Source organism: Phyllobates terribilis, unplaced genomic scaffold (genome assembly GCF_046119375.1).
Source record: "Phyllobates terribilis strain yellow unplaced genomic scaffold, ASM4611937v1 Scaffold_1__5_contigs__length_1240528914, whole genome shotgun sequence".
NCBI classification, from domain to species: Eukaryota; Metazoa; Chordata; class Amphibia; order Anura; family Dendrobatidae; genus Phyllobates; species Phyllobates terribilis.
This window is the reverse complement of record NW_027362761.1, coordinates 1083599022-1083623465: the sequence shown is the minus strand read 5'-3', so window position 1 is coordinate 1083623465 and position 24444 is coordinate 1083599022. Positions and strand designations below refer to the sequence as shown.

General features: G+C 41.6%; 1 protein-coding gene across 3 annotated transcripts in view; it reads right to left on the bottom strand.

The window, feature by feature from the left end:
• GABRA2 (gamma-aminobutyric acid type A receptor subunit alpha2) overlaps nt 1-24102 on the bottom strand; it is a 298395-nt gene extending 274293 nt beyond the window's left edge. The window contains exons 1-3 of one of the 3 annotated variants that reach the window (XM_073645542.1): nt 23866-24102; nt 23035-23140; nt 21282-21397 (exon numbers count right to left, since the gene is read on the bottom strand). In XM_073645542.1, the coding sequence (XP_073501643.1) occupies nt 21282-21397; nt 23035-23108 (190 nt within the window). In that variant the 5' untranslated portion in view covers nt 23109-23140; nt 23866-24102. Of the gene's footprint in view, nt 1-21281; nt 21398-23034; nt 23141-23497; nt 23807-23865 lie in introns of those variants that run through there. The other 2 variants (XM_073645541.1, XM_073645543.1) reach the window with 2 other exon arrangements.
• Between the last annotated feature and the right edge of the window lie 342 nt (nt 24103-24444).

The following is a 24444-nucleotide window of genomic DNA, read 5'->3' as shown; positions in this document are numbered from 1 at the left end:
ATGCAAGAAAATCCAGACTGCAGAACACATTACCCATAAATGTATCGGTCCTACTAAAACTACTGTATCAAATCATAAGATAGAACGAATACATCACTAGTCTGAAGTAGTGTTGAGCCACCCCCGTATTGTTCGAGTTCGGTTCGGTTCGTCGAACACCCGTGTGTTCGCCGAACAGTTCGTCGAACTGTTCGTCGAACACCTTCGAACACCGTTAAAACCAATGGCAGGCAAACAAAAACACATAGAAACACATAGAAAACACCTTCAAAGGTGTCCAAAAGCTGACAAACTGCTCAGAAGACACAACTAACACATGGAAAAGTGACAAGTACATATAGTCATGCGAAAAGAAAAGAGGTGGAGGAGTAAAAGGAGGGGGAGACACAGATATAGGCATGTCATGCCCTTCTAAAATCCAAAAAGTGAGAAGCCGAGACGGCCAGTCCGCTCCTGCCCGTGCCACCTCCGTGTCGCCGGGTTTGTGCCAGAGCCGCGGTGAACCCTGACGGCCAGCCCCCCTCTCCCAATACTGGTGCCTGTCCGCTGGTGGGTCGAGAGAGCCCCCCTGTGGTGGAGGCAGCTCTAAGCTTTTTAATTTAAATTGTCCCTCTAATTTGAATGAATACACTTTAAATCCATTTACAAGGATCTATTGGAGGGCAAGTCTCATGCCAGCAGCCGCGTAATTCCAGCTCCAGTAGCGTCCACTAAAGCTGCTGCAGTTAAAAAGCTTTTATAAGGATCGAGCTCGGCTGTCCACCGCAAGGCATCCTAGTGCCAGTCCCAGCCCCTATGCCTTGGGGTGCCTCCTGATGCTCTTCACTAAGTATCCCGTGGTCCCGAAGCATTTCCTTTGAAAAAATTAAGTGTCCAAACTACAGGTGGTGTAGCTTGCTTAACAGCCGGGATAATCCGCTGACTAGCAGACACTGCTATTAGGCACAAAGTATTTCCTGGGCTAGATGCAGTTAAAAATTTGTAAGTAGATACTCTCGTTGGATGCTGAGAAAGCATTCCATAGAGTCTCCTGGCACGCCATATATGATTCTCTTAAAAAGCTTGGGGTAGGGGTCTAGGGGACCCTTTTATAGCCAAAATCACGGCCCTGTATCACAATACGTCACCTAGGCTGAAGATAAATGGAACTGTAGCACCGAGGGCTCGGTTGCTACAGACGTATTGCACCTCACCCAGAGGTGTGATATCTCACTCTCAGATAAGGATGGAGTGTGGATCAGGACCCGACACCTGCATGCATTACACCACATTGCCGTGGGGCAGGGCGACCAATATGCCCCTGAGATGGGCATGACAGTCCCTGTCCCTGGCTGGAGTGGGGGGAGTGAACACTGAGGAAGGGGAACCCTGCAGTGCAGGAGCAGGGAGGAAGCAGTTCCTGGGTGCATTGAGAAGGGAGTATAAAAGGTGGGCACCATCTTAGTTCAGTGCAGAGAAGTCTGAGCAGAAGTGGCAGGGAGCAGGGGCTCTGCAGGAGCTCTGCTCCGGAGGCGGGCCTAGTAACAGAGGCCCAGGCCTGCAAGAGGGAGAAGGAAGGAAGAGGAGCGGAGAAGGCTCCAGGAACGAGGAATGAAGGGATCCCAGGGGTGCGGACGGGCGAGTCGCCACCGCACGCCCGAATCCACCTGCGTGGAGGGGTCAGGCCAAAGGGGGAGACCAGTCCCCGAACTAGTGGAGGCAGGAAACGACCCTCAGCTAGAAACCGGAGGCTCTGACATTTTATGTGGCGCAGCCCCTTGCTCCACCCGCTAGGAAGGCACCACATAGGGTCAGGGAAACTGGCGCCAAGTTTACCAAGAGGAGGCCCGAGGCAGCCGGACAGAAGTGTTGGTAAGAAAGGCCAGACAAAGGACACACAAAGGGGGTCCTGTGAAGCGCTCCAAAGTTATCTGGGAGTTGTCTGAGCCCCTCACCTGGTGAGCACAGTACGACGTGGGCAGCCGTTACCTGCAGACGTGGTCTGGATAATAAGAACTGTGAGTAAAGGCCCTGAACTGCATCACTGACTCCGTGTCGTTACTGCTGCTGCCCTGCACCATCACCCCCATCCTCCGCATACACTGCCCTGAGGCTATACTCCTCCCGTGGGGAGTTATGCTACGCTCTGCTGCACCCACAACACCAGCCTTAGCGGTCTGCCCTGTAGCGGCGGTTCACTCTGACCGCAATCCACGGGTGGCGTAGTCGGACATTTAAACATCAAAACCACATAAATAGTTCCGCCACTGGTTTGACCGCCCTGAGCCACGGAACTGGATCGCCGCCACGAAGACTACAACCACCAGCATCCACCAAAAAGGGTCCGGCTCCGGGTGTCCCAAGGCCCAGGGGGTGCGTCAGAACATTTTCATCACCTTTCACAATCACCAATGGGACAAGGCAGGGATGTCCTCTGTCCCCTTTCTTATACATCCTAGTGACGGAGCACCTGCTCTCATCAATTCGCCATAACCCCAATATTAGGTGGATTGAGGTGGGAGGCACCGAGTACAAGTGCTCTCTATTTGCTGATGATGTCCTAGTATATATCACTCAATCACATATATCCATCCCTGCTGTTATGGCTGAAATAGATCACTTTGTTACATGGTAAAATTTTAAAATCAATGCAGCGAAGTCTGAGGCCCTCGATGTCTCCCTCCCTAAATCCATATAGGATTCCATCCAGTCCAACTTTCCCTTTGCCTGGCCCTCACAGGGTATCAAATACTTAGGAATTCCTATTCATAGAGACCTCTCCCATCTATGTTATCTTAATTTTGGGCCCTTTATTGAACAATTCCATACAGACCACGGTTGGCAAGTTAGAACTGTAAGATTCACTACGTGAACCACTGGTGTTTTGTGGAAAAGCACATGTACACCGCGTTCCAAATTATTATGCAAAAAGTGTTTAGGAGTGATAAGGGAAGAATTTGTTTGTTTGTCAGTTAAACTCATTGATGGTGATGTGTGTCAGGGCTCTTTATATCACTGTAAGCAATTGCAGACACCTGTGCTAATTAGTTTGGCAGGTGTGTCCAATAAAGGCAAGACTACTTAAGAAGGCTCTCTCACATTATTAAGCAGCCTACATTTTCTGCCAAAATGGGAAAGAAAAAGGATGTGTCGGCTGCTGAGAAGCAACAAATTGTGGAGTGTTTAGGTCAAGGCATGACTACAATCAACATTGTGCGATGATCAGGATGAAGTGTCTTGGCAATCAAGAAGTATGTAGCTGATTCACAGTACACACGTGTGCGTGCTGATAAGGGCAAATTGAGGACTCTTTCCTACAGGCAATTACGTCAGGTTGAAAGAGCAGCGGCAAAAAAGCCTTGTCATAGCAGCAGACAAGTTTTTGAAGCTGCTTGTGCCTCCAACGTCCCCCGAACAACAAGATGCAGGGTCCTTCAGAGGTTTGCAGCTGTGCATACGCCATCCTGTCGACCTCCTCTATCCACTTCACACAAGCAGAAACGGCTCCAGTGGGCCAAACATTACATGAAGACTGATTTCAAAACTGTTTTGTTCACGGATGAGTGCCGTGCAGCGCTCGATGGTCCAGATGAATGGAGTGGAGGATGGCTGGTTGATGGACACCCCACACAAACACGGCTACAGCGCCAACAAGGAGGAGGTGGAGTAATGTTTTGGGCTGGAATCATGGGGAGAGAGATTGTCGGCCCCTTTAGGATCCCTGAAGGCGCTAAAGATGAACTCCATAATGTATGTGGATTTTCTCAAACAGCACTTCCTGCCATGGTTCAAGAAGAAGAACCGTGTATTTCACAGCAAGATCATTTTTTTGCATGATAATGCACCATCTCATGCTGCACATAAAACATCTGCATCTCTGGCTGATATGGGCATAAAAGGGGACAAACTTATGGTGTGACCCCCATGCTCCCCTGACCTCTACCCCATTCAGAACCTTTGGAGCATCATTAAAAGGAGTGTCTATGATGGCGGGAGGCAGTTCACATCTAAGCAACAGCTCTGGGAGGGTATTCTGTCCTCATGCAAAACAATTGAAGCAGAAACCATCCAAAACCTGACAAATTCAATGGACGAGAGAGTTCAGAAGCTCCTTTCGAACAAGGGGTCCTATGTGAAAATGTAACATCACCTAGAATAAAGTTTTGAGTTGAAAACTGTTTGATTTCAGTTTCTAACAACCTGCTAATGCTTATAATTTCAAAAATGACCATTTTTTTGGTCTTTATTAAAATGAAAAGGTTGATCGAAAAGTTTGGGGGATCTAAGAGTGTGGCAACCCAGTAGTCATGATTACTTCGAATTCTGACAATATGAGGGTCATGCTGCAGGTAGTGCAGCAAGAAGGCACTTATGTGTCTTGCGCATCTCGGAGCCCCAAAATTATTTTCCGGGCTAGATGCAGCTAAAAATTATTTTTAATTTTAAATCTGGTGAAGCTTATTATAGATGGCCTAATAGGATCAGTGCTGCACACTGCTACAAAGCCCAAATTATTTTCCAGTCAAGATACAGATAAACATGATTAGTAATTTGAAAGCTTAAAACGGTTGGTAGGGTGATTTTAACCAATCATCAAGCTTTTACTCTCCCCAGGATGACACAGGGGTAGAAAAGTCGTTTCGGATCCATGATTTGTTCATCTTTATGAACGTGAGTCTGTCTACATTATCAGTGGAGAGCCGCGTGCGCTTACCTGTCAGCACACCACCAGCAGCGCTGAACACACGTTCAGACAGAACGCTGGCTGCGGGGCATGACAAGATCTCCAAGGCGTAAGTGGCTAGCTCCGGCCATTTATCCAGATTGGAAGCCCAAAAAGAGCAAGGGTCCAGTGACACAGTCGTGGCTTCAATGTTTACTTGGAGATACTCCTGTACCATCGTCTCTAGGCGTTGACTATGTGTCAGACTTCTTGTCTCCTGTGGCCTTGCAAAGGATGGGCTAAAAAAGTGGTGAAATGATTCCGCAAAATTGATGTTACCAGCAGATACTGTGGTTCTCTTACGGTTTGAGTGCTGAACACTTGACGGTCCCACGATTGGCAAGTTGGAACTGTGAGATTCACTACGTGCACCACTGGTATTTTGTGGAAAAGCACATGTAAGATTCTGCAACAGTCTCTGCTGATACTCCTGCATGCGTGCATCCCTTTCTATGGCAGGAATAATTTCTGCAAATTTACTTTTGTACCGGGGATCTAACAGTGTGGCAACCCAGTAGTCAGGATTATTTCTAATTCTCACAATTCGAGGGTCATGTTGCAGGTAGTGCAGCAAGAAGGCACTCATGTGTGTTGCGCATCCAGGAGCACCAAGTCCCTGTTGTGTTGGTGGCGAGGTAACAATCATGCTTCCTTCCTCTGTCCTCTCCCCCCAACCTCGCACAACAGAAATGTGATCAAGGTCTCCCTCATCTGATGAGTCTTCCATCAGTTCGTCCTCCACTTCTTCCTGGGCTCCTGCACCTTCCTCACTAGTTTGGCTGCTACCATGCGCCTGGTTAAACCATCTCCCCCACCCTCACATGCCTGCCGCTTTGGTGCTGCCGACCGTCTGGACCTTGCAGATGTTAGCCCTTCCGCATACAACTCCTCCTCCTCTACTTCCTCCACCTCCTCTTGTGCCACCACCTGACTCCGAATTCTGTTTAACATGTGTTCCAGCATGTAAATCACCGGAATAGTCATGCTGATAATGGCATCGTCAGCACTAAACATCTTCGTCACCATTTCAAAACTGTGCAGAAGGGTGCATAGGTCCCTGATCTGAGACCACTCCTCCAGCGTGATTTGCCCCACCTCTGAATCTCGTTGGCCCAGGCTATACGTCAGAACGTATTGCACCAGGGCTTGTCGGTGCTGCCACAGTCGCTGCAACATGTGCAGAGTTGAATTCCACCGGGTAGGCACATCGCATTTTAGCCGGTGAAGTGGCAGGCCCAACGACTTCTGTAGAGATGTAAGTCGCTGAGCTGCGGGATGCGAACGGCGGAAGTGAGCACACAGCGACCGTGCCCTCTGCAGAAGGCCATCTAGTCTGGGATAGTGGGCTAAAAATTGCTGGACAACCAGGTTCAACACGTGAGCCATACAAGGCACGTGTGTGACATTGCCCCGGCGAAGGGCCGCACCCAGGTTTGCAGCATTGTCGCACACGGCCTTCCCTGGTTTCAGGTCCAGTGGAGACAACCATTCATGAAATTGGTTCTCCAGAGCTGACCACAACTCCTCAGCTGTGTGACTCACATTTCCCAGACATTTCAATGTAAAAACCGCCTGATGACGTTGAGCCCTACTGCCAGCATAGTAAGGAGGTGTGCAGGATCCCTTCTGCGCAGTTAGAAAGCTTGTGGCATGACCAGACAGGCTTTGGGTGCAGGTGGAAGACCGAGAGGAGGTTGAGGAGGCAGAAGCAGTGGAGGAAAAATGACATAAAGAGGATTGACGCACAACTCGTGGGGACGGCAAGACTTGGACAGCAGCCCCTTGTCCTGCTGTCACCATAGTTACCCAGTGCCCAGTCAGCGACATGTAACGCCCCTGTCCATGCCTACTCGTCCAAGTGTCTGTGGTGAAATGCACCCTGTCACACACAGAGTTTCTCAAAGAAGCGGTGATGTTGTGTGCGACATGCTGGTGGAGCGCAGGCACACCTTTCTTTGAGAAGTAGTGCCGACTGGGCATCTGGTACTGGGGCACTGCGACGGACATAAGGTCTCGAAAATCCTCTGTGTCCACCAGGCGGAAAGGCAGCATTTCTGTAGCCAAGAGCTTGCAGATGGTGAAATTCAACCTCTTAGCTTTCTCATGGCTAGGAGGAAATGGTCTTTTACTTGTCCACATCTGAGGGACCGAGGGCTGGCTATTGTGCTTAGACGGGGTTGATAAGGGTGTCCCCGGCAAACTGCCGGTCTGTGAGGAAGATGCAGGCGGACATGTTAGGTTGCCTTGATCCAAAGGTGGTGCTATCGATGTCGGACAGCGCTCAAGACCAGCTGGTGTTACCACCTCCAAAGAAAATGATGACCTGCCAATCACGCTGGCTGTTGCGGGTAAAGAGGTGGCAGGTCTGCGCCCCAAAACAGGTGTGACTGCTGTCCCCCCAGTCACAGAGGATGAAGATGCCACGGATGCACAAGATATGGCAGACGGTGGTTGGCCCGGCCGGCTAGACCGCATTGTAGCACACTGAGCTTCCCACTGCAACTTATGCTTCATGTCCATGTGCCGGTTCATGCATGAAGTACTCAAATTATGTATTTTTTGGCCTCTACTTAGCTTTTGCTGACAAATGTTACAGATAACACGAGTTGGGTCATCTTTATCGATCTGAAAAAATGCCCAGGCTATGCAAGGCTTAGCACCCATGCGACCTGAAGAGCCACCAGGACTTGTGGTGAGAGGCAGAGTTGTGTTTGAGGATGCAGTTGTTGACGTGCTTCCAGTACTACGTCTCTGTCCAGGAAGGCGCAACCTGACCTCGTCGTCACTAGCATCTTCCTCCACCTCCTCTGCTGACCTCATCTCTTGGCTGACTGTGGGTTGACAGTAAGTGGGATCTCCGACCTCATCATCATCACCCTGTGCGTTATCACACCCGTCGTGCTCAGAGCCAACCTGTTCCTGCCCTGACAAAAAACTAAAGTTGTCGCTCCAATCAGGTATTTGAGTCTTATCATCGTCTTCCTCATTGTCTCCACCAACAGGAGTTACAGTTTGGGAATGAGGGTCTACATTATGGTCAGAACCTTCTGCGTCTGGTCCTGGATCCGACTCATAAAGATTCTGGGCATCAGTGCAGATCATTTCCTCGTCTGGATTCACAGAAGCGCTGGAGTCGACCTCTGATTCCCAGGCTATAGTATGAGTAAACAGCTCTGCAGACTCAACCATCTGTTCTACCTCATACTCAGACGGGCAGCTGGAGATTTGGGAGCTGTGAGGAAGCAAGTGCGATTTGGGTGACACCTTTGAGGACTGGAGTATTTGTGATGTTGAAGTTGATGTGGAGGAGAGCCCACTTAAAGGAGCACTTGATATCCGTTGAAGCACCTGCTGTTTTTGTGCCTCATCTGGAATTTGTAGCGATTGGCGTGGCCGTAAGAAAGGGATCTTATCACATTGTCCGCTAAAAGAAGTAGACATTTTAGTTTGGCTGGAAGATGGTCTTTCTTCTGCACCTACCCCACGGACACAACCTTTTTTCCCCTTCCCAACACGCCTATTCCCCTTTCCACCAGCAGCAGGCCTTTTTCCACTCATTTTGGTGGTTAACTAATTCACAACTCTGGAGTTGTTTGCACAAAAAAACAATGGATGGTAACCGAGCAGAGCTGAGTGGCCAAACTGTGGTATTAGGCCAAAACTATTGGCTGGGTTAGATGCAGAAAAAAATTATTTTTAATTTGCAACCTGATGGAGGTCAGTATAGATGGACTAATAGACCAAGTCCCACACACCGCTAGAAGCCCAAATATTTTTTCAGAGCTAGATGCAGAAATTTTTTTTATTCAATTTGCAACCTGATGGAGGTCAGTATAGATGGACTAATAGACCAAGTCCCACACACCGCTAGAAGCCCAAATATTTTTTCAGAGCTAGATGCAAAAAATTTTTTTATTCAATTTGAAACCTGATGGAGGTCAGTATAGATGGACTAATAGACCAAGTCCCACACAGTGCTAGAAGCCCAAATATTTTTTCAGAGCTAGATGCAGAAAAAAATTATTTTTAATTTGCAACCTGATGGAGGTCAGTATAGATGGACTAATAGACCAAGTCCCACACACCGCTAGAAGCCCAAATATTTTTTCAGAGCTAGATGCAGAAAATTTTTTTATTCAATTTGCAACCTGATGGAGGTCAGTATAGATGGACTAATAGACCAAGTCCCACACACTGCTAGAAGCCCAAATATTTTTTCAGAGCTAGATGCAGAAAAAAATTATTTTTAATTTGCAACCTGATGGAGGTCAGTATAGATGGACTAATAGACCAAGTCCCACACACTGCTAGAAGCCCAAATATTTTTTCAGAGCTAGATGCAGAAAAAAATTATTTTTAATTTGCAACCTGATGGAGGTCAGTATAGATGGACTAATAGACCAAGTCCCACACACTGCTAGAAGCCCAAATATTTTTTCAGAGCTAGATGCAGAAAAAAATTATTTTTAATTTGCAACCTGATGGAGGTCAGTATAGATGGACTAATAGACCAAGTCCCACACACTGCTAGAAGCCCAAATATTTTTTCAGAGCTAGATGCAGAAAAAAATTATTTTTAATTTGCAACCTGATGGAGGTCAGTATAGATGGACTAATAGACCAAGTCCCACACACCGCTAGAAGCCCAAATATTTTTTCAGAGCTAGATGCAGAATTTTTTTTTATTCAATTTGCTTCCTGATGGAGGTCAGTATAGATGGACTAATAGACCAAGTCCCACACACTGCTAGAAGCCCAAATATTTTTTCAGAGCTAGATGCAGAAAAAAATTATTTTTAATTTGCAACCTGATGGAGGTCAGTATAGATGGACTAATAGACCAAGTCCCACACACCGCTAGAAGCCCAAATATTTTTTCAGAGCTAGATGCAGAAAAAAATTATATTCAATTTGCAACCTGCTGGACGTCAGTATAGAAGGACTAATAGAACAAGTCCCACACACTGCTAGAAGCCCAAATATTTTTTCAGAGCTAAATGAAGAAAAAAATTATTTTTAATTTGCAACCTGATGGAGGTCAGTATAGATGGACTAATAGACCAAGTCCCACACACTGCTAGAAGCCCAAATATTTTTTCAGAGCTAGATGCACAAAAAAATTATTTTTAATTTGCAACCTGATGGAGGTCAGTATAGATGGACTAATAGACCAAGTCCCACACACCGCTAGAAGCCCAAATATTTTTTCAGAGCTAGATGCAGAAAATTTTTTTATTCAATTTGCAACCTGATGGAGGTCAGTATAGATGGACTAATAGACCAAGTCCCACACACTGCTAGAAGCCCAAATATTTTTTCAGAGCTAGATGCAGAAAAAAATTATTTTTAATTTGCAACCTGATGGAGGTCAGTATAGATGGACTAATAGACCAAGTCCCACACACCGCTAGAAGCCCAAATATTTTTTCAGAGCTAGATGCAGAAAAAAATTATATTCAGTTTGCAACCTGATGGAGGTCAGTATAGATGGACTAATAGAATGATGCTATGCCCAAAAGATTTTACTTCACTAGGTGCAGTAAAAAAATTGGTATTCTATACACAGGTGGTATATCTTGCAACACAGATAGGCTACTCCACTGACTAACACACTCTGCAATAGGCCAAAAAGGATTAGCTTTGCTAGATTCAGCCAAATGCTGTGAAAAAAACTTGCACAGCACTGGCACAGACCTGCCTGGCAAAAACTGATAGTAACTGATGTAACCTAGTCCTGAAAAGGACTCCAATTACAATTAGTCTTTACTCCCACAATCTATCTATTTAAGAGCACAGACCTGCCTGATAAAAGTCGTAGGAAATGCTGTAACCTAGTCCTTAAAAGGACTGCAATCACAACTATTCCCTACTCCCAAGCTATCTGTATATTTGTGCGAAAATTGGCTTGAAATTAACAAGGTATAGCGCACACAGCAACAGCGGTGCCGTCTAACACGCAGCTGCAGCAGTGAGAAAATGGTGGCGACGGGGAAAATGGCTTGGTCTTATAGGGCAAGGACATGTGACATACACTGCCAATCACACATGCCCTTGCTTGTGTGAAAAAAAGCACTTCGCTCCGTGTGTGCGCTGCTGATAGGCTGACAGATTGCACCTCCCCACTGCAAATGCGGGAAAGAGAAAAAAAAATGGAGATCTTCATTGTTCCTGCAGAGATCCATACCCTGCCCCTCCCCCCGCCCCGCTGTACACTCAAACTGCGTATTAACATTAATTTTCATCATTACTGAGAAAAAATCCAGTTATGATTTTGGTGCACGAACAGTTATCGAACATAACCTCGAACAGCCGAATTTTTCTCAAATTGTTCGTGTTCGCCGACCGGCTCGAACACCGCCCAAAACAGCTCGAATTTGAGATTGGCGAACAGTTCGAGTAGAACAACGCTCATCTCTAGTCTGAAGTACTAAATAAATGTATCTATAGACGTAACATGGCATTATTTATATAATATCCTGTAGATTTTCCCTGCCTTTATGTACAAGTTCGTGAAAAAATTATGGTTCTAACATCAGCAATATCAGTTCATGAAGTGAAACAGTGAATTGTAATAAAAGAAAGTTTGTAGATACATCTGATCCCATTGAATATATGTACACTGTGTGCAGAATTACTAGGCAAGTTGTATTTTAGAGGATTATTTTTATTATTGATCAACAACTATGTTCTCAATCAACCCAAAAGACTTATAAATATCCAAGCTTAATATTTTTGGAAGTTGGAGTGGGCTTTTTTTAGATTTGGCTATCTTAGGAGGATATCTGTTTGTGCAGATAACTATTACTGTGCAGAATTATTAGGCAACTTAATAAAAACCAAATATAATCACATCTCACTTGTTTATTTTCACCAGGTAAACCAATATCAGTGCACAAAATTTAGAAATAAACATTTCTGACATGCAAAAACAAAAACCAAAAAAATTAGTGATGAATATAGCCCCCTTTCTTTATGATGACACTCAGCAGCCTCCATCCAAAGATTCTGTCAGTTGCTTGATCTGTTTTCAATCAACATTGCGAGAAGCAGCCACCACAGCCTCCCAGACACTGCTCCCAGAGGTGTACTGTTTTCCCTGCCTGTAGATCTCACATTTTATGATGGACCACAGGTTCTCTATGGGGTTCAGATCAGGTGAACAAGGGGGCCATGTCATTATTTTTTCTTCTTTTAGACCTTTACTGCCCAGCCACGCTGTGGAGTAGTTGGATGCGTGTGATGGAGCATTGTCCTGCATGAAAATCGTGTTTTTCTTGAACGATACCGACTTCTTCCTGTACCACTGCTTGAAGAAGTTGTCTTCCAGAGGCTGGCAGTTGGTCTGGGAGTTGAGCTTCACTCCATCCTCAACCCGAAAAGGTCCCACAAGTTCATCTTTGATGATACCAGCCCATACCAGTATCCCACCTCCACATTGCTGGCGTCTGAGTCGGAGTGGAGCTCTCTGCCCTTTATTGATCCAGGCTCTGGCCCATCCATCTGGCCCATCAAGAGTCACTCTCATTTCATCAGTCCAAAAGACCTTTGAAAAATCAGTCTTAAGATATTTCTTGTCCCATTCTTGATGTTTTATCTTATGTTTCTTATTCAAAGGTGGTCGTTTTTCAGCCTTCCTTTCCTTGGCCATGTCCCTGAGTATCACACACCTTGTGCTTTTGATACTCCAGTAACGTTGCAGCTCTGAAATATGGCAAAACTGGTGGCGAATGGCATCTTGGCAGCTTCATGCTTGATTTTCCTCAATTCATGGGCAGTAATTTTGCGCCTTTTTTGGCCAACACGCGTCTTGCGACCCTGTTGTCTATTTGCCATGAAACGCTTGATTGTTCGGTGATCACGCTTCAAAAGTTTGGAAATTTCAAGACTGCTGCATCCCTCTGCAAGACATCTCACAATTTTGGACTTTTCAGAGCCCGTCAAATCTCTCTTCTGACCCATTTTGCCAAAGGAAAGGAAGTTGCCTAATAATTAAGCACACCTTATATAGGGTGTTGATGTCATTAGTCAACACCCCTCCTCATTACAGAGATGCACATCACCTGATTTACTTAATTGGTAGTTGGTTCTCAAGCCTATGCAGCTTGGAGTAGGACAACATGTATAAAAAATATCATGTGATCAAAATACTCATTTGCCTAATAATTCTGCACGTGGTGTATGTTGGTCATTCTGGTTTCTGGGCAATCCACTCCACTGTGCATGGATAAGACTTGTGAGGTATTAAGCAGCTTTGTTCAAAGTGATAACGTTTTTTCAATCCAACAAAGCAAGTTAACTTCATTAAAATAGTCGAATGGGAATAGAAAAAGAACTGACGCGTTTCGAAACTGGCTGATTCTTAATCCTACATAAAATAGATGACGATATAATGAAGTCACAAAGAATTTTTTTGCTTTTAACTCATTTAACTAGATTGAAAAACCTTCTTCATCACTTTAAACAGTGAATTCCTAATAAATGAATACTAATAAAACTTCTTTAGCGCAAGATATCTAACATTCATTCAATGTAATGAGATACAAGTATTAATTTTTACTGCAAAATATTAAAGACTTTTTAAGGTGCCCATAAACCTTTTCAGATGTAAGCTCTTCCTTCCGGCTTCTTCATGCGCGTACACACGTTAGTTTTGCCATGCATGCATGTATGGAAGAGGGAGTAAAGAACCCAATATGGAACCATTAGCGGGATTACCCACTCTCCTTTGCTAGATGATATCAAGGTCGGGAGACAGAATAATATATGTGATTACATCAAATTTTAAAACCAGAAGGATGTTGGCAAAGATGGAGAGTTGTTTTCTTTATGGGCATCTTTAGCCGCTGCAGTTATACACTTCTGTTGGTGTCTTATCTCTCCTGGGAACAAATGATCGGATAATCTGAAATTCAACTTGCCTGATTCTTTTCTTTTCTCAGGACAAAAATTGTATACACATTACGCTAATGTGTATATCCACCTTCAAACCTGTCTTTAACATCATTGATAATGTGGAACTCCTACTTAACTACTTACAGTTATCCATTAGTATAGCAACGATTTTGGATTTCCTCCAATTTTGCCAGACATATAGGGGCAGAATTAGTAACTAAAATGCACCAGAATTCTTTCTCAAATTTAAGAGAACCTGTCAGCAGGATTTTGCTATGTAAACTACAGAAAGGGCCATATTAGTGCTGTAATACTGATTAGAATGATACCTGCGATGAAGAAATCTGTTTTTTGGTTCTTTGGTAAAGAGTGTTTAATTTTTTGCAGTAATTAAGCCTTTCTGCATTGGGGCAGGACTATGGGGCAGGGCTATTGTCAGTCTCTTTTCTTGTAGCTCTGGCCCCTCCATCTGCCTCTAGTTTCAATGAGAGGCCACTGATCCATCAGTGACCTGCCTCTTATTTTAAATATTGCACCTGCACAATACTTTATCGTCTCCAAAAAACATTAGGTCTCTCCCCTAGATGGCGGCAGCGCATGCGCGGTTGCATCTAAGAGACTATACTAATTCTCAGTCTGCACATGCGCCGCCCACTGTGCCCAGTAGACCAACACAATGTTTATGGTCTCCTCTTTGGCGCAATCTCATTTTCTGCGCACTCCCACGCTGGTTCTCTGGACATGGTGGTCGACGCATGCGCAGATTCAGAATTAGTATAGACTTTTAGATGCAACCGCTCATGTCCTGCCGCCACCATTTTGTGGTAGATCTAATGTTTTTTTGAGACAATAAAGTACTGTGCAGGCGCGATATTTAAAATAGAAGGCAGGCCTGTCCTTCAAACTAGTGGCAGATGGAGGGACCAGAACATCAAGAAAGGAGACTTTTCATAGTTCTGCCCCAATGCACAAAGACATGATTACAGCAAAAATGTGAACACTCACTACACAGGAACCACAAAACAGAATTCTTCACTACAGGTATCATTTTAATTAGTATTACAGCACTAATATGGCCCTCTCTGTAGTTTACATAGAAAATACTGCTAACAGGTTCTCTTTAAAGGCGTTGTCCAGTCCAAATTGATAAGTCTGCAGTCACTCTGTGTGAAAAGTGCATGAAGCAAAGCCACGCCCACTAGACAGGCTCTGGCCGGGAGTATGTATAACGCATATGTACCCTCCTGTCCCGGCTCAGCAACTGGTGAATCCCCGCAACACACAGTGCATGCGCTAGGAGGATTCATGAGTCTGCAGTCACACAGGGGGACTGCATACTTATTGCTTTGGACCAGACAACCCCTTTAAGCCATACTTCTGGTGCACAAGCAATGTAACACATTTACTAAGGATTTCAGATATGTTTTGTCTCAGTTGCCACTTTTGTCAAGTGTCTAGAAAAGGGGTTTTGGCCAAGAATCTTTGTAAAATGCACTAAATATGTTTTTTTGGAGCTAAAAATATGCTTTATAAGTAAGCCAACTGAGATATGATGTAAAATTAGACTAGACAATCTAAAAAAATGCACCTGTATTATAATTTTATATGAGGTACTATAATAAATTTGTGTACTTTATGGGTGTTTAGTCTAAATTTACTGTCTTAAAAATAAGCATGATTATTAAATCTGCCTCTTAGTGTGTCTCATTCACCATCTGGTCTTCCCACGCTCTATCTGTTGTCCTCCAACGTTGTCCATCTATTATAGTCTCTGCCAACTTAGTAATTCCTAGGATTTTAAATATCATTTGGTAACTGATGGCACACAAATTTGCCCTTGTTGTCCAACAATTTTATAGGGCTATCAACATTAATGCTAATATATAGAATCAATATTTAAAGGTAACCATCAACTATTTTTTCTTGATTTACAAAATGCAAATGCATCAAATGCCAATGGACTGAAGTCCTGGATTCATCTCATATTCCATTTTTATCTACCTCACACTGAAATGGCCTGTTTTGAAATGGTTATGTTTGTAAAGCTACATGCAGATGGATAACAATATAATGGTGGTTTAGTGGTTTCAAACTTAGTCATAGTTTCCCTTTAAGTGGTTTACAAATTGCAGCATCATAGTGTTGCTTGACAATACACAACAATAAGTTTGCTTTATATTTATATTTTGTCCTTGAAATATTGTCCTACTGTATAAAATCTTTGAAAGATAGAAAGCCACTAAGGTCAAAACCATGAAGAGCAATTTCATGGAGAAAATGGGTAGCAGACTAATGTATTTAGAGACCCATTCACACAAACAATGCAACAGAGTTTAGAAACAGGATATAATTGAAAAATATAATGCTTGATAAATTGGGTAAAATGAATTACCAATGTTGACCCCAATATGTAGACAGTCATAGGCCCTATTCATCAAGGTTTGTATACCAGAATTTTGGAATAAGACACCTTAATAAGTCACAATATTTTTGTGCAAACCAGAAAAATATTTAGACATTTGGAGTTTACTTGCCAGTCTCGGCCAACAATGCCAAAATGGACGTAGGATGGGCGGGATGGGGTGTGTCTATTCCTGCCCTCAAATTGTGAAATGTTATGCTACTTTAGTGGAATGACTTACTCCATGAATGTACTCCCATCCCTGACTGGAGTGCACTCCTGGCGTTAACGAACGTCAGTTAACATACTGGAAATGCCTAATTCATTAATCTGTGTACTTCTTAAAGGGGTTATCCCATGAACCAAGCAAATTTTAATCAGTAGATAAAAATATGATCAAAATTGGATGTGTTAAAAAATACTTATTTAATCTTATAAATCTTATAAATGTATCCCTGCTGTTTACTGTGTAATGGCTGTGTCTGACCATGCAGGAATATGGTCTGATCATACCACATCTCCTGGGTAGAGGAGGAAGTAAAAGAGAGTAAACAGACAGGACAGCTTAGAATTGTAACTCATTCTATCTGTGAGGCAATACATTTCCCTGCATGTTTATAAACGTTCAAGGAAAGGTTTTTTCTCACAGAAAGCGACAGTTGTGATTCCATGTTGTACTCTCTTTTGCTTCCTCCCTTGGCAAGGAATTGTGGTACATTCAGACCATGTTCCTGCATGGTTAGACACAGCCATTATACAGTTCACAGCAGGGGCACATTTATAAGATTATCTCAGCACAGGAACATTTTTTTAACATATACAATTGTGGAACATAGTTTTATTCTAAAATCTAAGGATTAAAATGTTCTCAATAAATCAGGCCCATAATCTTTGAAAAAGGTAGGGTTTAGGCTGTGTGCCCACGATGCAGATTTAATGCGTTTCCACTGCAGAAACGCATTAAAATTGCTTGTTAAGATGTCTGCCATGTTTCCCAATGATAATCTGCATGTGCTGTGCACATGCTGCTGAAATTTCCGCTGTGGATTATCATTGTGGAAAAATTTGCACCACAACCAATTTGGGCACGATTTCACTGCGAAATTGTGCCCATTGACTTTCATTGAACCGCATATCATCTGCATGTATACATGTATACATGCGGATATTATGCGGTTCAATACGCAGATGGTACCCGGGTTGGGAGAAGAGGAGACTCTCATCCAACCGGGGTACCATCGTACCTGCAAGTTAAAAAAGAATTAAAAAGTAAGAAGAAAAAAAAAACCTTATATTCACCACTCCGGCAGCCGCTGGACTCCTCCCGGCAGCGATCCTCTCTCCTCGGCGAACCTTGGTGTACTGGCAGGACCTTCGGTGATGTAATTTAGTCAGCTGATGGTCACGCGACCATCAGCTGACCGCTGACGTCAGCGGTCGCGTGACCATCAGCTGACTAAATGACATCACTGCAGGTCCTGACAGGATACCACGGGCCGCTGAGGAGAGAGGATCACCGCCGGGAGGAGACCGGGGGCCGCCGGAGAGGTGAATATAAGTTATTTTTTTCTTTTTACTTTTTAATTCTTTTTATGCATGGTTTGAAGCAGAAATCTCCTCATAAGTTGGTCACACAATATAAATCCATGCCAGTTGCATGGATTTATATTGAGTGACCAACTTGTCAAACCCTTTTCCATGTGATCCTCAAAATCACTTGGAAAACTGCTTGAAAAAAACGCATGCATAAACGCATGTAAAAACGCTTGAAAAACCCTGAAAAAAACACATGTAAAATCCGCATGCGTTTTTTTTTGCCAAGGAGATGCAGAAATGCTCAGGAAATTTCTGCTTCAAATCTGCATTGTGGGCACATAGCCTTAAAATTACATGTTTGTAGATTTCACCTATTAGACTTCCCATAAATTGTTTAACTTCAATCAATGAACTCCATATACATGTTCAACATTTCATCATAATTTATGGGCAGCTGATTTGGCTAAATTAGACATAACACCTTCATGAATACTGGCTCTGGCTACTGTATGTATGAAAAGCCAATAGTGTGGATAGATGTTTTATGAATATATTGCAACGGGAAGAATTCAATTTCAGGAATCACATAGCATAAAGTAGATTTTATATTAACATCAATTTTATGTTTCACTTTTAAAGACATAAAGTTTTCAATTAAATATTATTTTCACTGATTTGTAAGATTTAAAGGCCACATGACTTAATCATCTGATGGAACGTAAGAGTTAATCTGAATATGGGTGACATTCGTTCAATATGATAAATTGTTTTAATGAGATGAATTTGCGTACTTAACAGATGTATACTGAATTCATGCATTAGCAACATGATTAGCCATATGATTAACATGGCAATTATATTCTTAAGAGACTTGTTAAAGGTATTTGTAAGGATTTACTTGCCAAATTTGATCTCTTAGAAAAAAAAAAAACATCAAACACTAGACATATAGAATAAAATAAAAATCTTCTCCATGTAATGTGCCAAATACCCTTTACCAGTTAATCATCGTAAAAAGACTGTCTGAAAGAACAGTGTTTCTTGAAATTACGTCCAACATATGCATACAATAAAGGAACAATCAAAAACGATTTTTTTAATTAATACTTAAAAACAAAAAATAATTGCAAAAAGTAATTGAGCAAAAAAAAAAGAAAAGAATCTGCATTCAATTAAAGGAGCATACCAAAAACTAAAATCTATTACTTCTGATAATAGTAAAGTAATGATGGCAAAGCTTACATAAAAGACATGTGCCCCAGGCTTAACAAATACAAATAATGATGTCTTTCTTTTATATTATATTTAATGATCACAAGTGTCGGATGACTTTATAGTAGCAAGAGTGCAATAAAGCAGCAAATGCAGCATATTATTAAAAGCATTACGCAACAGAAGAAGGAGACATCTCCAAAAGCAATAACATACAAACTTTTTATGTAACAGAAAAGTTCAACACATAAAAAGTAGGAAAAAAACTTTTCAAATAGAAATGCAAACTTAACAGAGTAGGATTTATCATTTTTCCTATTAGTATTGTATTGTGTGTGATAATGGTGAACTTTTAGCTGTAGAAGTATATAGAGTCTGGGATAATAGTAATAACTAGTATTTATATAAAACCAGCATATAGTATTCAGTAGGACCTAATAAAAATAGCACCCTCCTTGGGGAGCTTACCATCTATAGAAGATAATGGGAACAATGTATTAGTCACAGTGCACATTTTACAAACAATGGAGAATATTGTTGCTTGAATCAGTCAATCACCAAAAATCTGTGCCAAAAATGTTATCAAAAGAAGTGAGATGTGGAGTAACTGGGAAAACAGAGGAGAAACAAGTGGTAAGGTTGGGGTAAATAGGTCAGTTTGCATAGGGCACATAAGGCTACAGCTGTGGTCCTCTTACTCTTGTGTATATTCTTGTGAACTATGGCAGTCAATTGAAAGAACTAAGTTGGGCTACAAAAAGTCTCAGTGTTGTCTCCAAGGGTTTGTCACACTGAGTTTTTTTTTTACTTGGGTTTAAAAGCAAATTTGCAGATTATTTAAATACTTTGTGATTTGGATTTTGAAGCGAAATTACCATCTAAACTCTATATGAAGATGCTCTAAAACTATGTTCATTGTAAAGCTTCCACAACTAGGATTGTAGTGTAGATGCAGCACAGGAGAAGTCTTGGAGATGGCAGCGAGGGACTGTAAAGAAAACGTCACATTTCCCTTGATTAATGCTACATTTGGGCAGATTTACTGTTTCTGTCTCTTTACAAGCTTCCTAAATCTGCATCAAGGTGGATCTAATTGTATTAGATTTATTATTGCGGTGCATTACCATAATGTGGTGTTGCATGATACCTGGTTTATATAAGATTGAAGCAGGTATAAACTGAATTTTTGCTGCAAAACTGAACTTCAAATTTTAATGTGTCTAAAAGTTATACTCTGTAAAATGAAATCCATATTCCACAATAAAGTTGTTACAGATATATTAAGAGGGCACTGCCAGGTCAATGATCTCCTGCATTGTGTTCTCTATTTGAATCAAAACATAAGGGAACGTTATAAGCTCCCATATGACATATCAAAGGCATATCTAGAATTTCACATATACTGTATAAAATGTAAGCTATCAAATGGTCAAACACGGAGTAACAGGTGCTAAAGCAAAATCAACTGCAGCCTACAAACTTCTAAAGACTAATGCCAAGAAACGTAATTTCAAGAGGAAAGAATGACAATCTACACCGCAACGCCTTTCCAGTTTTCCTAACATTTCATAAGAAACATGAAATTAATCTTACATTTTACTTGTCAACAATTTGAGATTTCTTCCTTTTACACTTCTTCAAGTTAAACAATGTAAAGTCTAACTTCTATTCACTCTTTCATAAAACAAACGACTACTATATTGTTTCCTTACAATATTCAACTTTAGCAATCCAATATTTTTTTTTACAAACAGAAATGTACTATTCAGCTGGTTAAAAAAATGAGTGAGAATAGACAAAAGAGACCAATTTCTCATTCTCCCTCAAAAATAAGTACAACAATGATGTAACAGAGCTGAATGTGTCATATAGTTCTTTAAGGCTGTATGGATATATGCCATGATAATGTTATAAGGAAAAATAATGCTGTATGCTCGAGACTAAATGATGATATCTGGATTTAATTGAGGAGATTGACACAGTCAGTTCTGCTACATCTGTTCAGTCAATACGTGAATGTGGTTTGAATCACAGAAGAATATATGTATACACAGAGTGCCAACTAGTGATCACGTAAGGTAAAATGATATAAACTCTATGAAAGTATGGTGGAAAAGCATAAGCTTCATGCACCCCCAGCCTACGACTTAGAATACTACCAACTAGTGGTGAAGGTGACCACTGGCTATATATAAGCCCCCCATATACCTCATTGTATTCAAGTGGTCCAAACTCACTAAAATCAGGAATCAGCTTACACTGGTAATAAATGAAAACAAAATCTGTGGAAGTATTGATAACACAAGAATCTACTCTCCAAATATATACATTCCATATCGTCATTTTCCTGGTTCTTCTGCCTCCATAGGTTTACACTCCTGTTCTCAGACTGAATACATATAAAAGCGTTCTTTACCATCCATTCTTAGACTCCGGCTGGGGATGCATGTAGTACATGGTACTGTGTTAAATCAATATGTTTCACTCTGCACATTGATGTTTTAATGAATTATATATCAAAAATCATAGAAACATTACCTCCTAATCCAGGCCTGAGACGGTTATCATATCCATCCAGAAGTCTGTCTAAAATTCGGGTGAATATGGTGATGTTATTTTTTGCATCATCATCCATGGTGTCTGCTAAGACTTGCCTAGACAGAAAAAATATATATATATACGTTGAGAGTTATCATATTGAAAGTGACATATAATATTTTGCACAAATAAGCAAAAAACAATGTTGTAGGATTGTTTGGAAAATGATGTGATGCTTCTAAAAAGCCAGATTTCTGCATTAATATCTCAATTTCAAGACCTATGCTAATATATTGTATTGTAAAATTAATTTTATATGCACACAAAGAGGCACTGCATTATCCCAAAAACATGGAATACGTAAAATTGCAGGCATTTCTGATGACACATATAACTTTATTGTGGTATCAATGCCTGCATTTATTTTTACAGAATGGTATATATCACTGCTAAATGTGCAATGTACTAAAACTTTATTGTATAGTGCAATATAGTCAAAATTTAATAAATGTACTGTTCAAATTGATGCAATATTATGACAAGGGAGATATATATATAGATTATGATGCATTGGAAGAAAAAGATGTGTGGCATTCTTATGTATGTTAGAAAGATTCTGGATGTATATTAGCTACTAACACTATTAAAATACTGTTATTTAGCTGTTCAAAATGCTTAAAAAAGTAGAAAAAGAATTTTAAGGAGAAGATTTCAGTGCTAAAAATTCAGATTGGTCATGAAAACAAGATAAAGAAAAATAGGGAATATGTAATAATAATAATATACTTTCTGGATAAGATATGTTTTTTACAAATGTTATTTTGCTGGAATAGTTTATGCACTTAACATATCAACTTTTTTAAATGCTTAAATAAACATTTTAGGCATCTTACTGGTTGCAAAATTTGCAAAAGAGCGTAAAATTGAAAAAAAAAGAGCTTGCAAAATTTGACATTAAAGCACGCTCGGGAAGAAAAACCTGAGTATTCCGTGCTGAACCATAACAAAAGCTAATTACATTTATTGTTCTGGCCTCAGCTGAGTTATTTTAGGCTTATGTTTTAGGAATTGCACGATTATTAAAGCCCCATAAAAGGGGTAAATGATTCCTTCTTGCTAACTATGTATAGGGAACATCACAGATAAATATAAGTTGTGGCAGAAAGAAAACACTTACTATGTATTTATGTTTCATTATAAACCAACAAAGCAATGAGCAAAAAAGTTGCCTAATAAAGCAGCCAGTGTTTGAGTTGGAGCTTGGCACTGTACACTACCGCCACCTACAGGTCCTTAGGGTAGATCCTGTCTACTTTTTCAGGGACAAGACTGTTTCTAATAAATTCTGTAGTAAGGCAGTCTGAACACTTTTCTCTCCATTTATACACTGCATATATATATATATATATATATATATATATATATATATATATATATATATATATATATAGTTAGTTAGTGTATCATGGTACAACCAGGATATATAGTCATCAAACCAGCAGATATAATGAACACAATACTCTACAAGAATCACAGCAATGGGGCATTGCATATTTGCATTATTACTGAAACCTCAATTATTTAAAGTATTATTACTTTACCAAGCATTATGCTCCAATTAGCTCTTGATTGCTAGGAGCCCGCGTCAGAAATGTTTTAATTAAAACACCAAAATGTCTAGCGGTTAGAACCCAGTTAAAATAACACAGCAGGTGATTAGCCCAGTGCAAGATAATAGGAAACATCAGCTCACCTTGATGACTCCCACAACACAATGGTTAGAAACAGGACTAGTTTCTTCCGACAAAACGGCAGTTTATTGTCCATTTTGGCTCCAGATATCTTTTACAATAAGAGACCTAAGATAAACAAAAATAATATTATTGGAAAGCACTTACATAAAAGATCATTAAGTAACCATCAGAGATGAAGAACTTAGGATTCAAGCAAAGAGGCTTCTACACGAATGGTCCAGATGGACTTCAGGTTAACAATGACCATAAATTCCATAACCACCATGGATGCAATCTCACTACGAGCATGCTAAGAAAGTCCATGTGGACCATGAAACTGGTATAGTCACTCTTGGTTCTGCATACATGATTCAGAAGGGTTTGCAGTGCACGAATGAAGGTTCTGCATTGCAAAGTCCATATGGGCCACGAATGGAGAGAATGCAAAAGCACTTTCTATACCATGAACTGAGTTCTATATACCTGGATGAGAGCGACTATTAGACGGTCCTCAAGGACTAGGTATCAATGCATCCCCCTGGACCATAGCATAGTACTGATCACCTGGAAAATCTTGAGTCTCAGCACCATGTGCTATCCTACTTGACAGCAAGCTCCTTGCAAACCACTATTCCTCTGATTTACACATGTATACTACACAAAAACAAGAGTGACCACAGGGACTGCCATTGAAAGGATGGCAAGACATAAGAGCCAAGTAAGAATGCCAGAGCAGCGGATAGATAGAAGCAATGGATACTACAATCTAGAGCAGAGATCCGGGCTCAATGCTAGACACACAACCCAACAAGCTGAGGATCTGTCATCTCCAGGAGTCGGAAGTTGCTTACAATCCAACAGTCACAATGATGAGAGTCTCCTCCACAAAGGCTTATTGCTGTCTACCTGGAAGGGATGCAGGGGATGGTGCCAGCCCAGATCCTGCAGAGGATGCTGGAGTTGCAGGTGCAGAGAGGCTGCAGTAGCTGAGATACATACAGATCCTGGCTGCTATGAATGGAGGAGGGGCTGCTGCGGGAGCGAGCACCCGGCTGCTGATGCTGCTGTCATGAACGAGCCCTACTGCTACATGGACGAGCCTTGCTCTGGGAGTCCCCTCAGCACCATAGACGGGAATGGAGACATACATTGATGCAGAATGGCAAAACAAGAAAAGAACAGAAGGGCGCTCAGAGGATTATCATGTCTAAAGATGGCAGTAAGGGGTTACGTTCTCGGAAATGGAGGTTGAAATATTTTGGATGTGCCATAGGCACAACATTAATAGTAATAATAATAATAATTTTATTTATATAGCGCCAACATATTCCATAGCACATTACAATGAAATATCAAACACATCAGATAGGGAAGTGCCGCCGATGTCCGTGATTCCTGGATTGGCAGCCAGATCCTTAGCAGGAAATGAA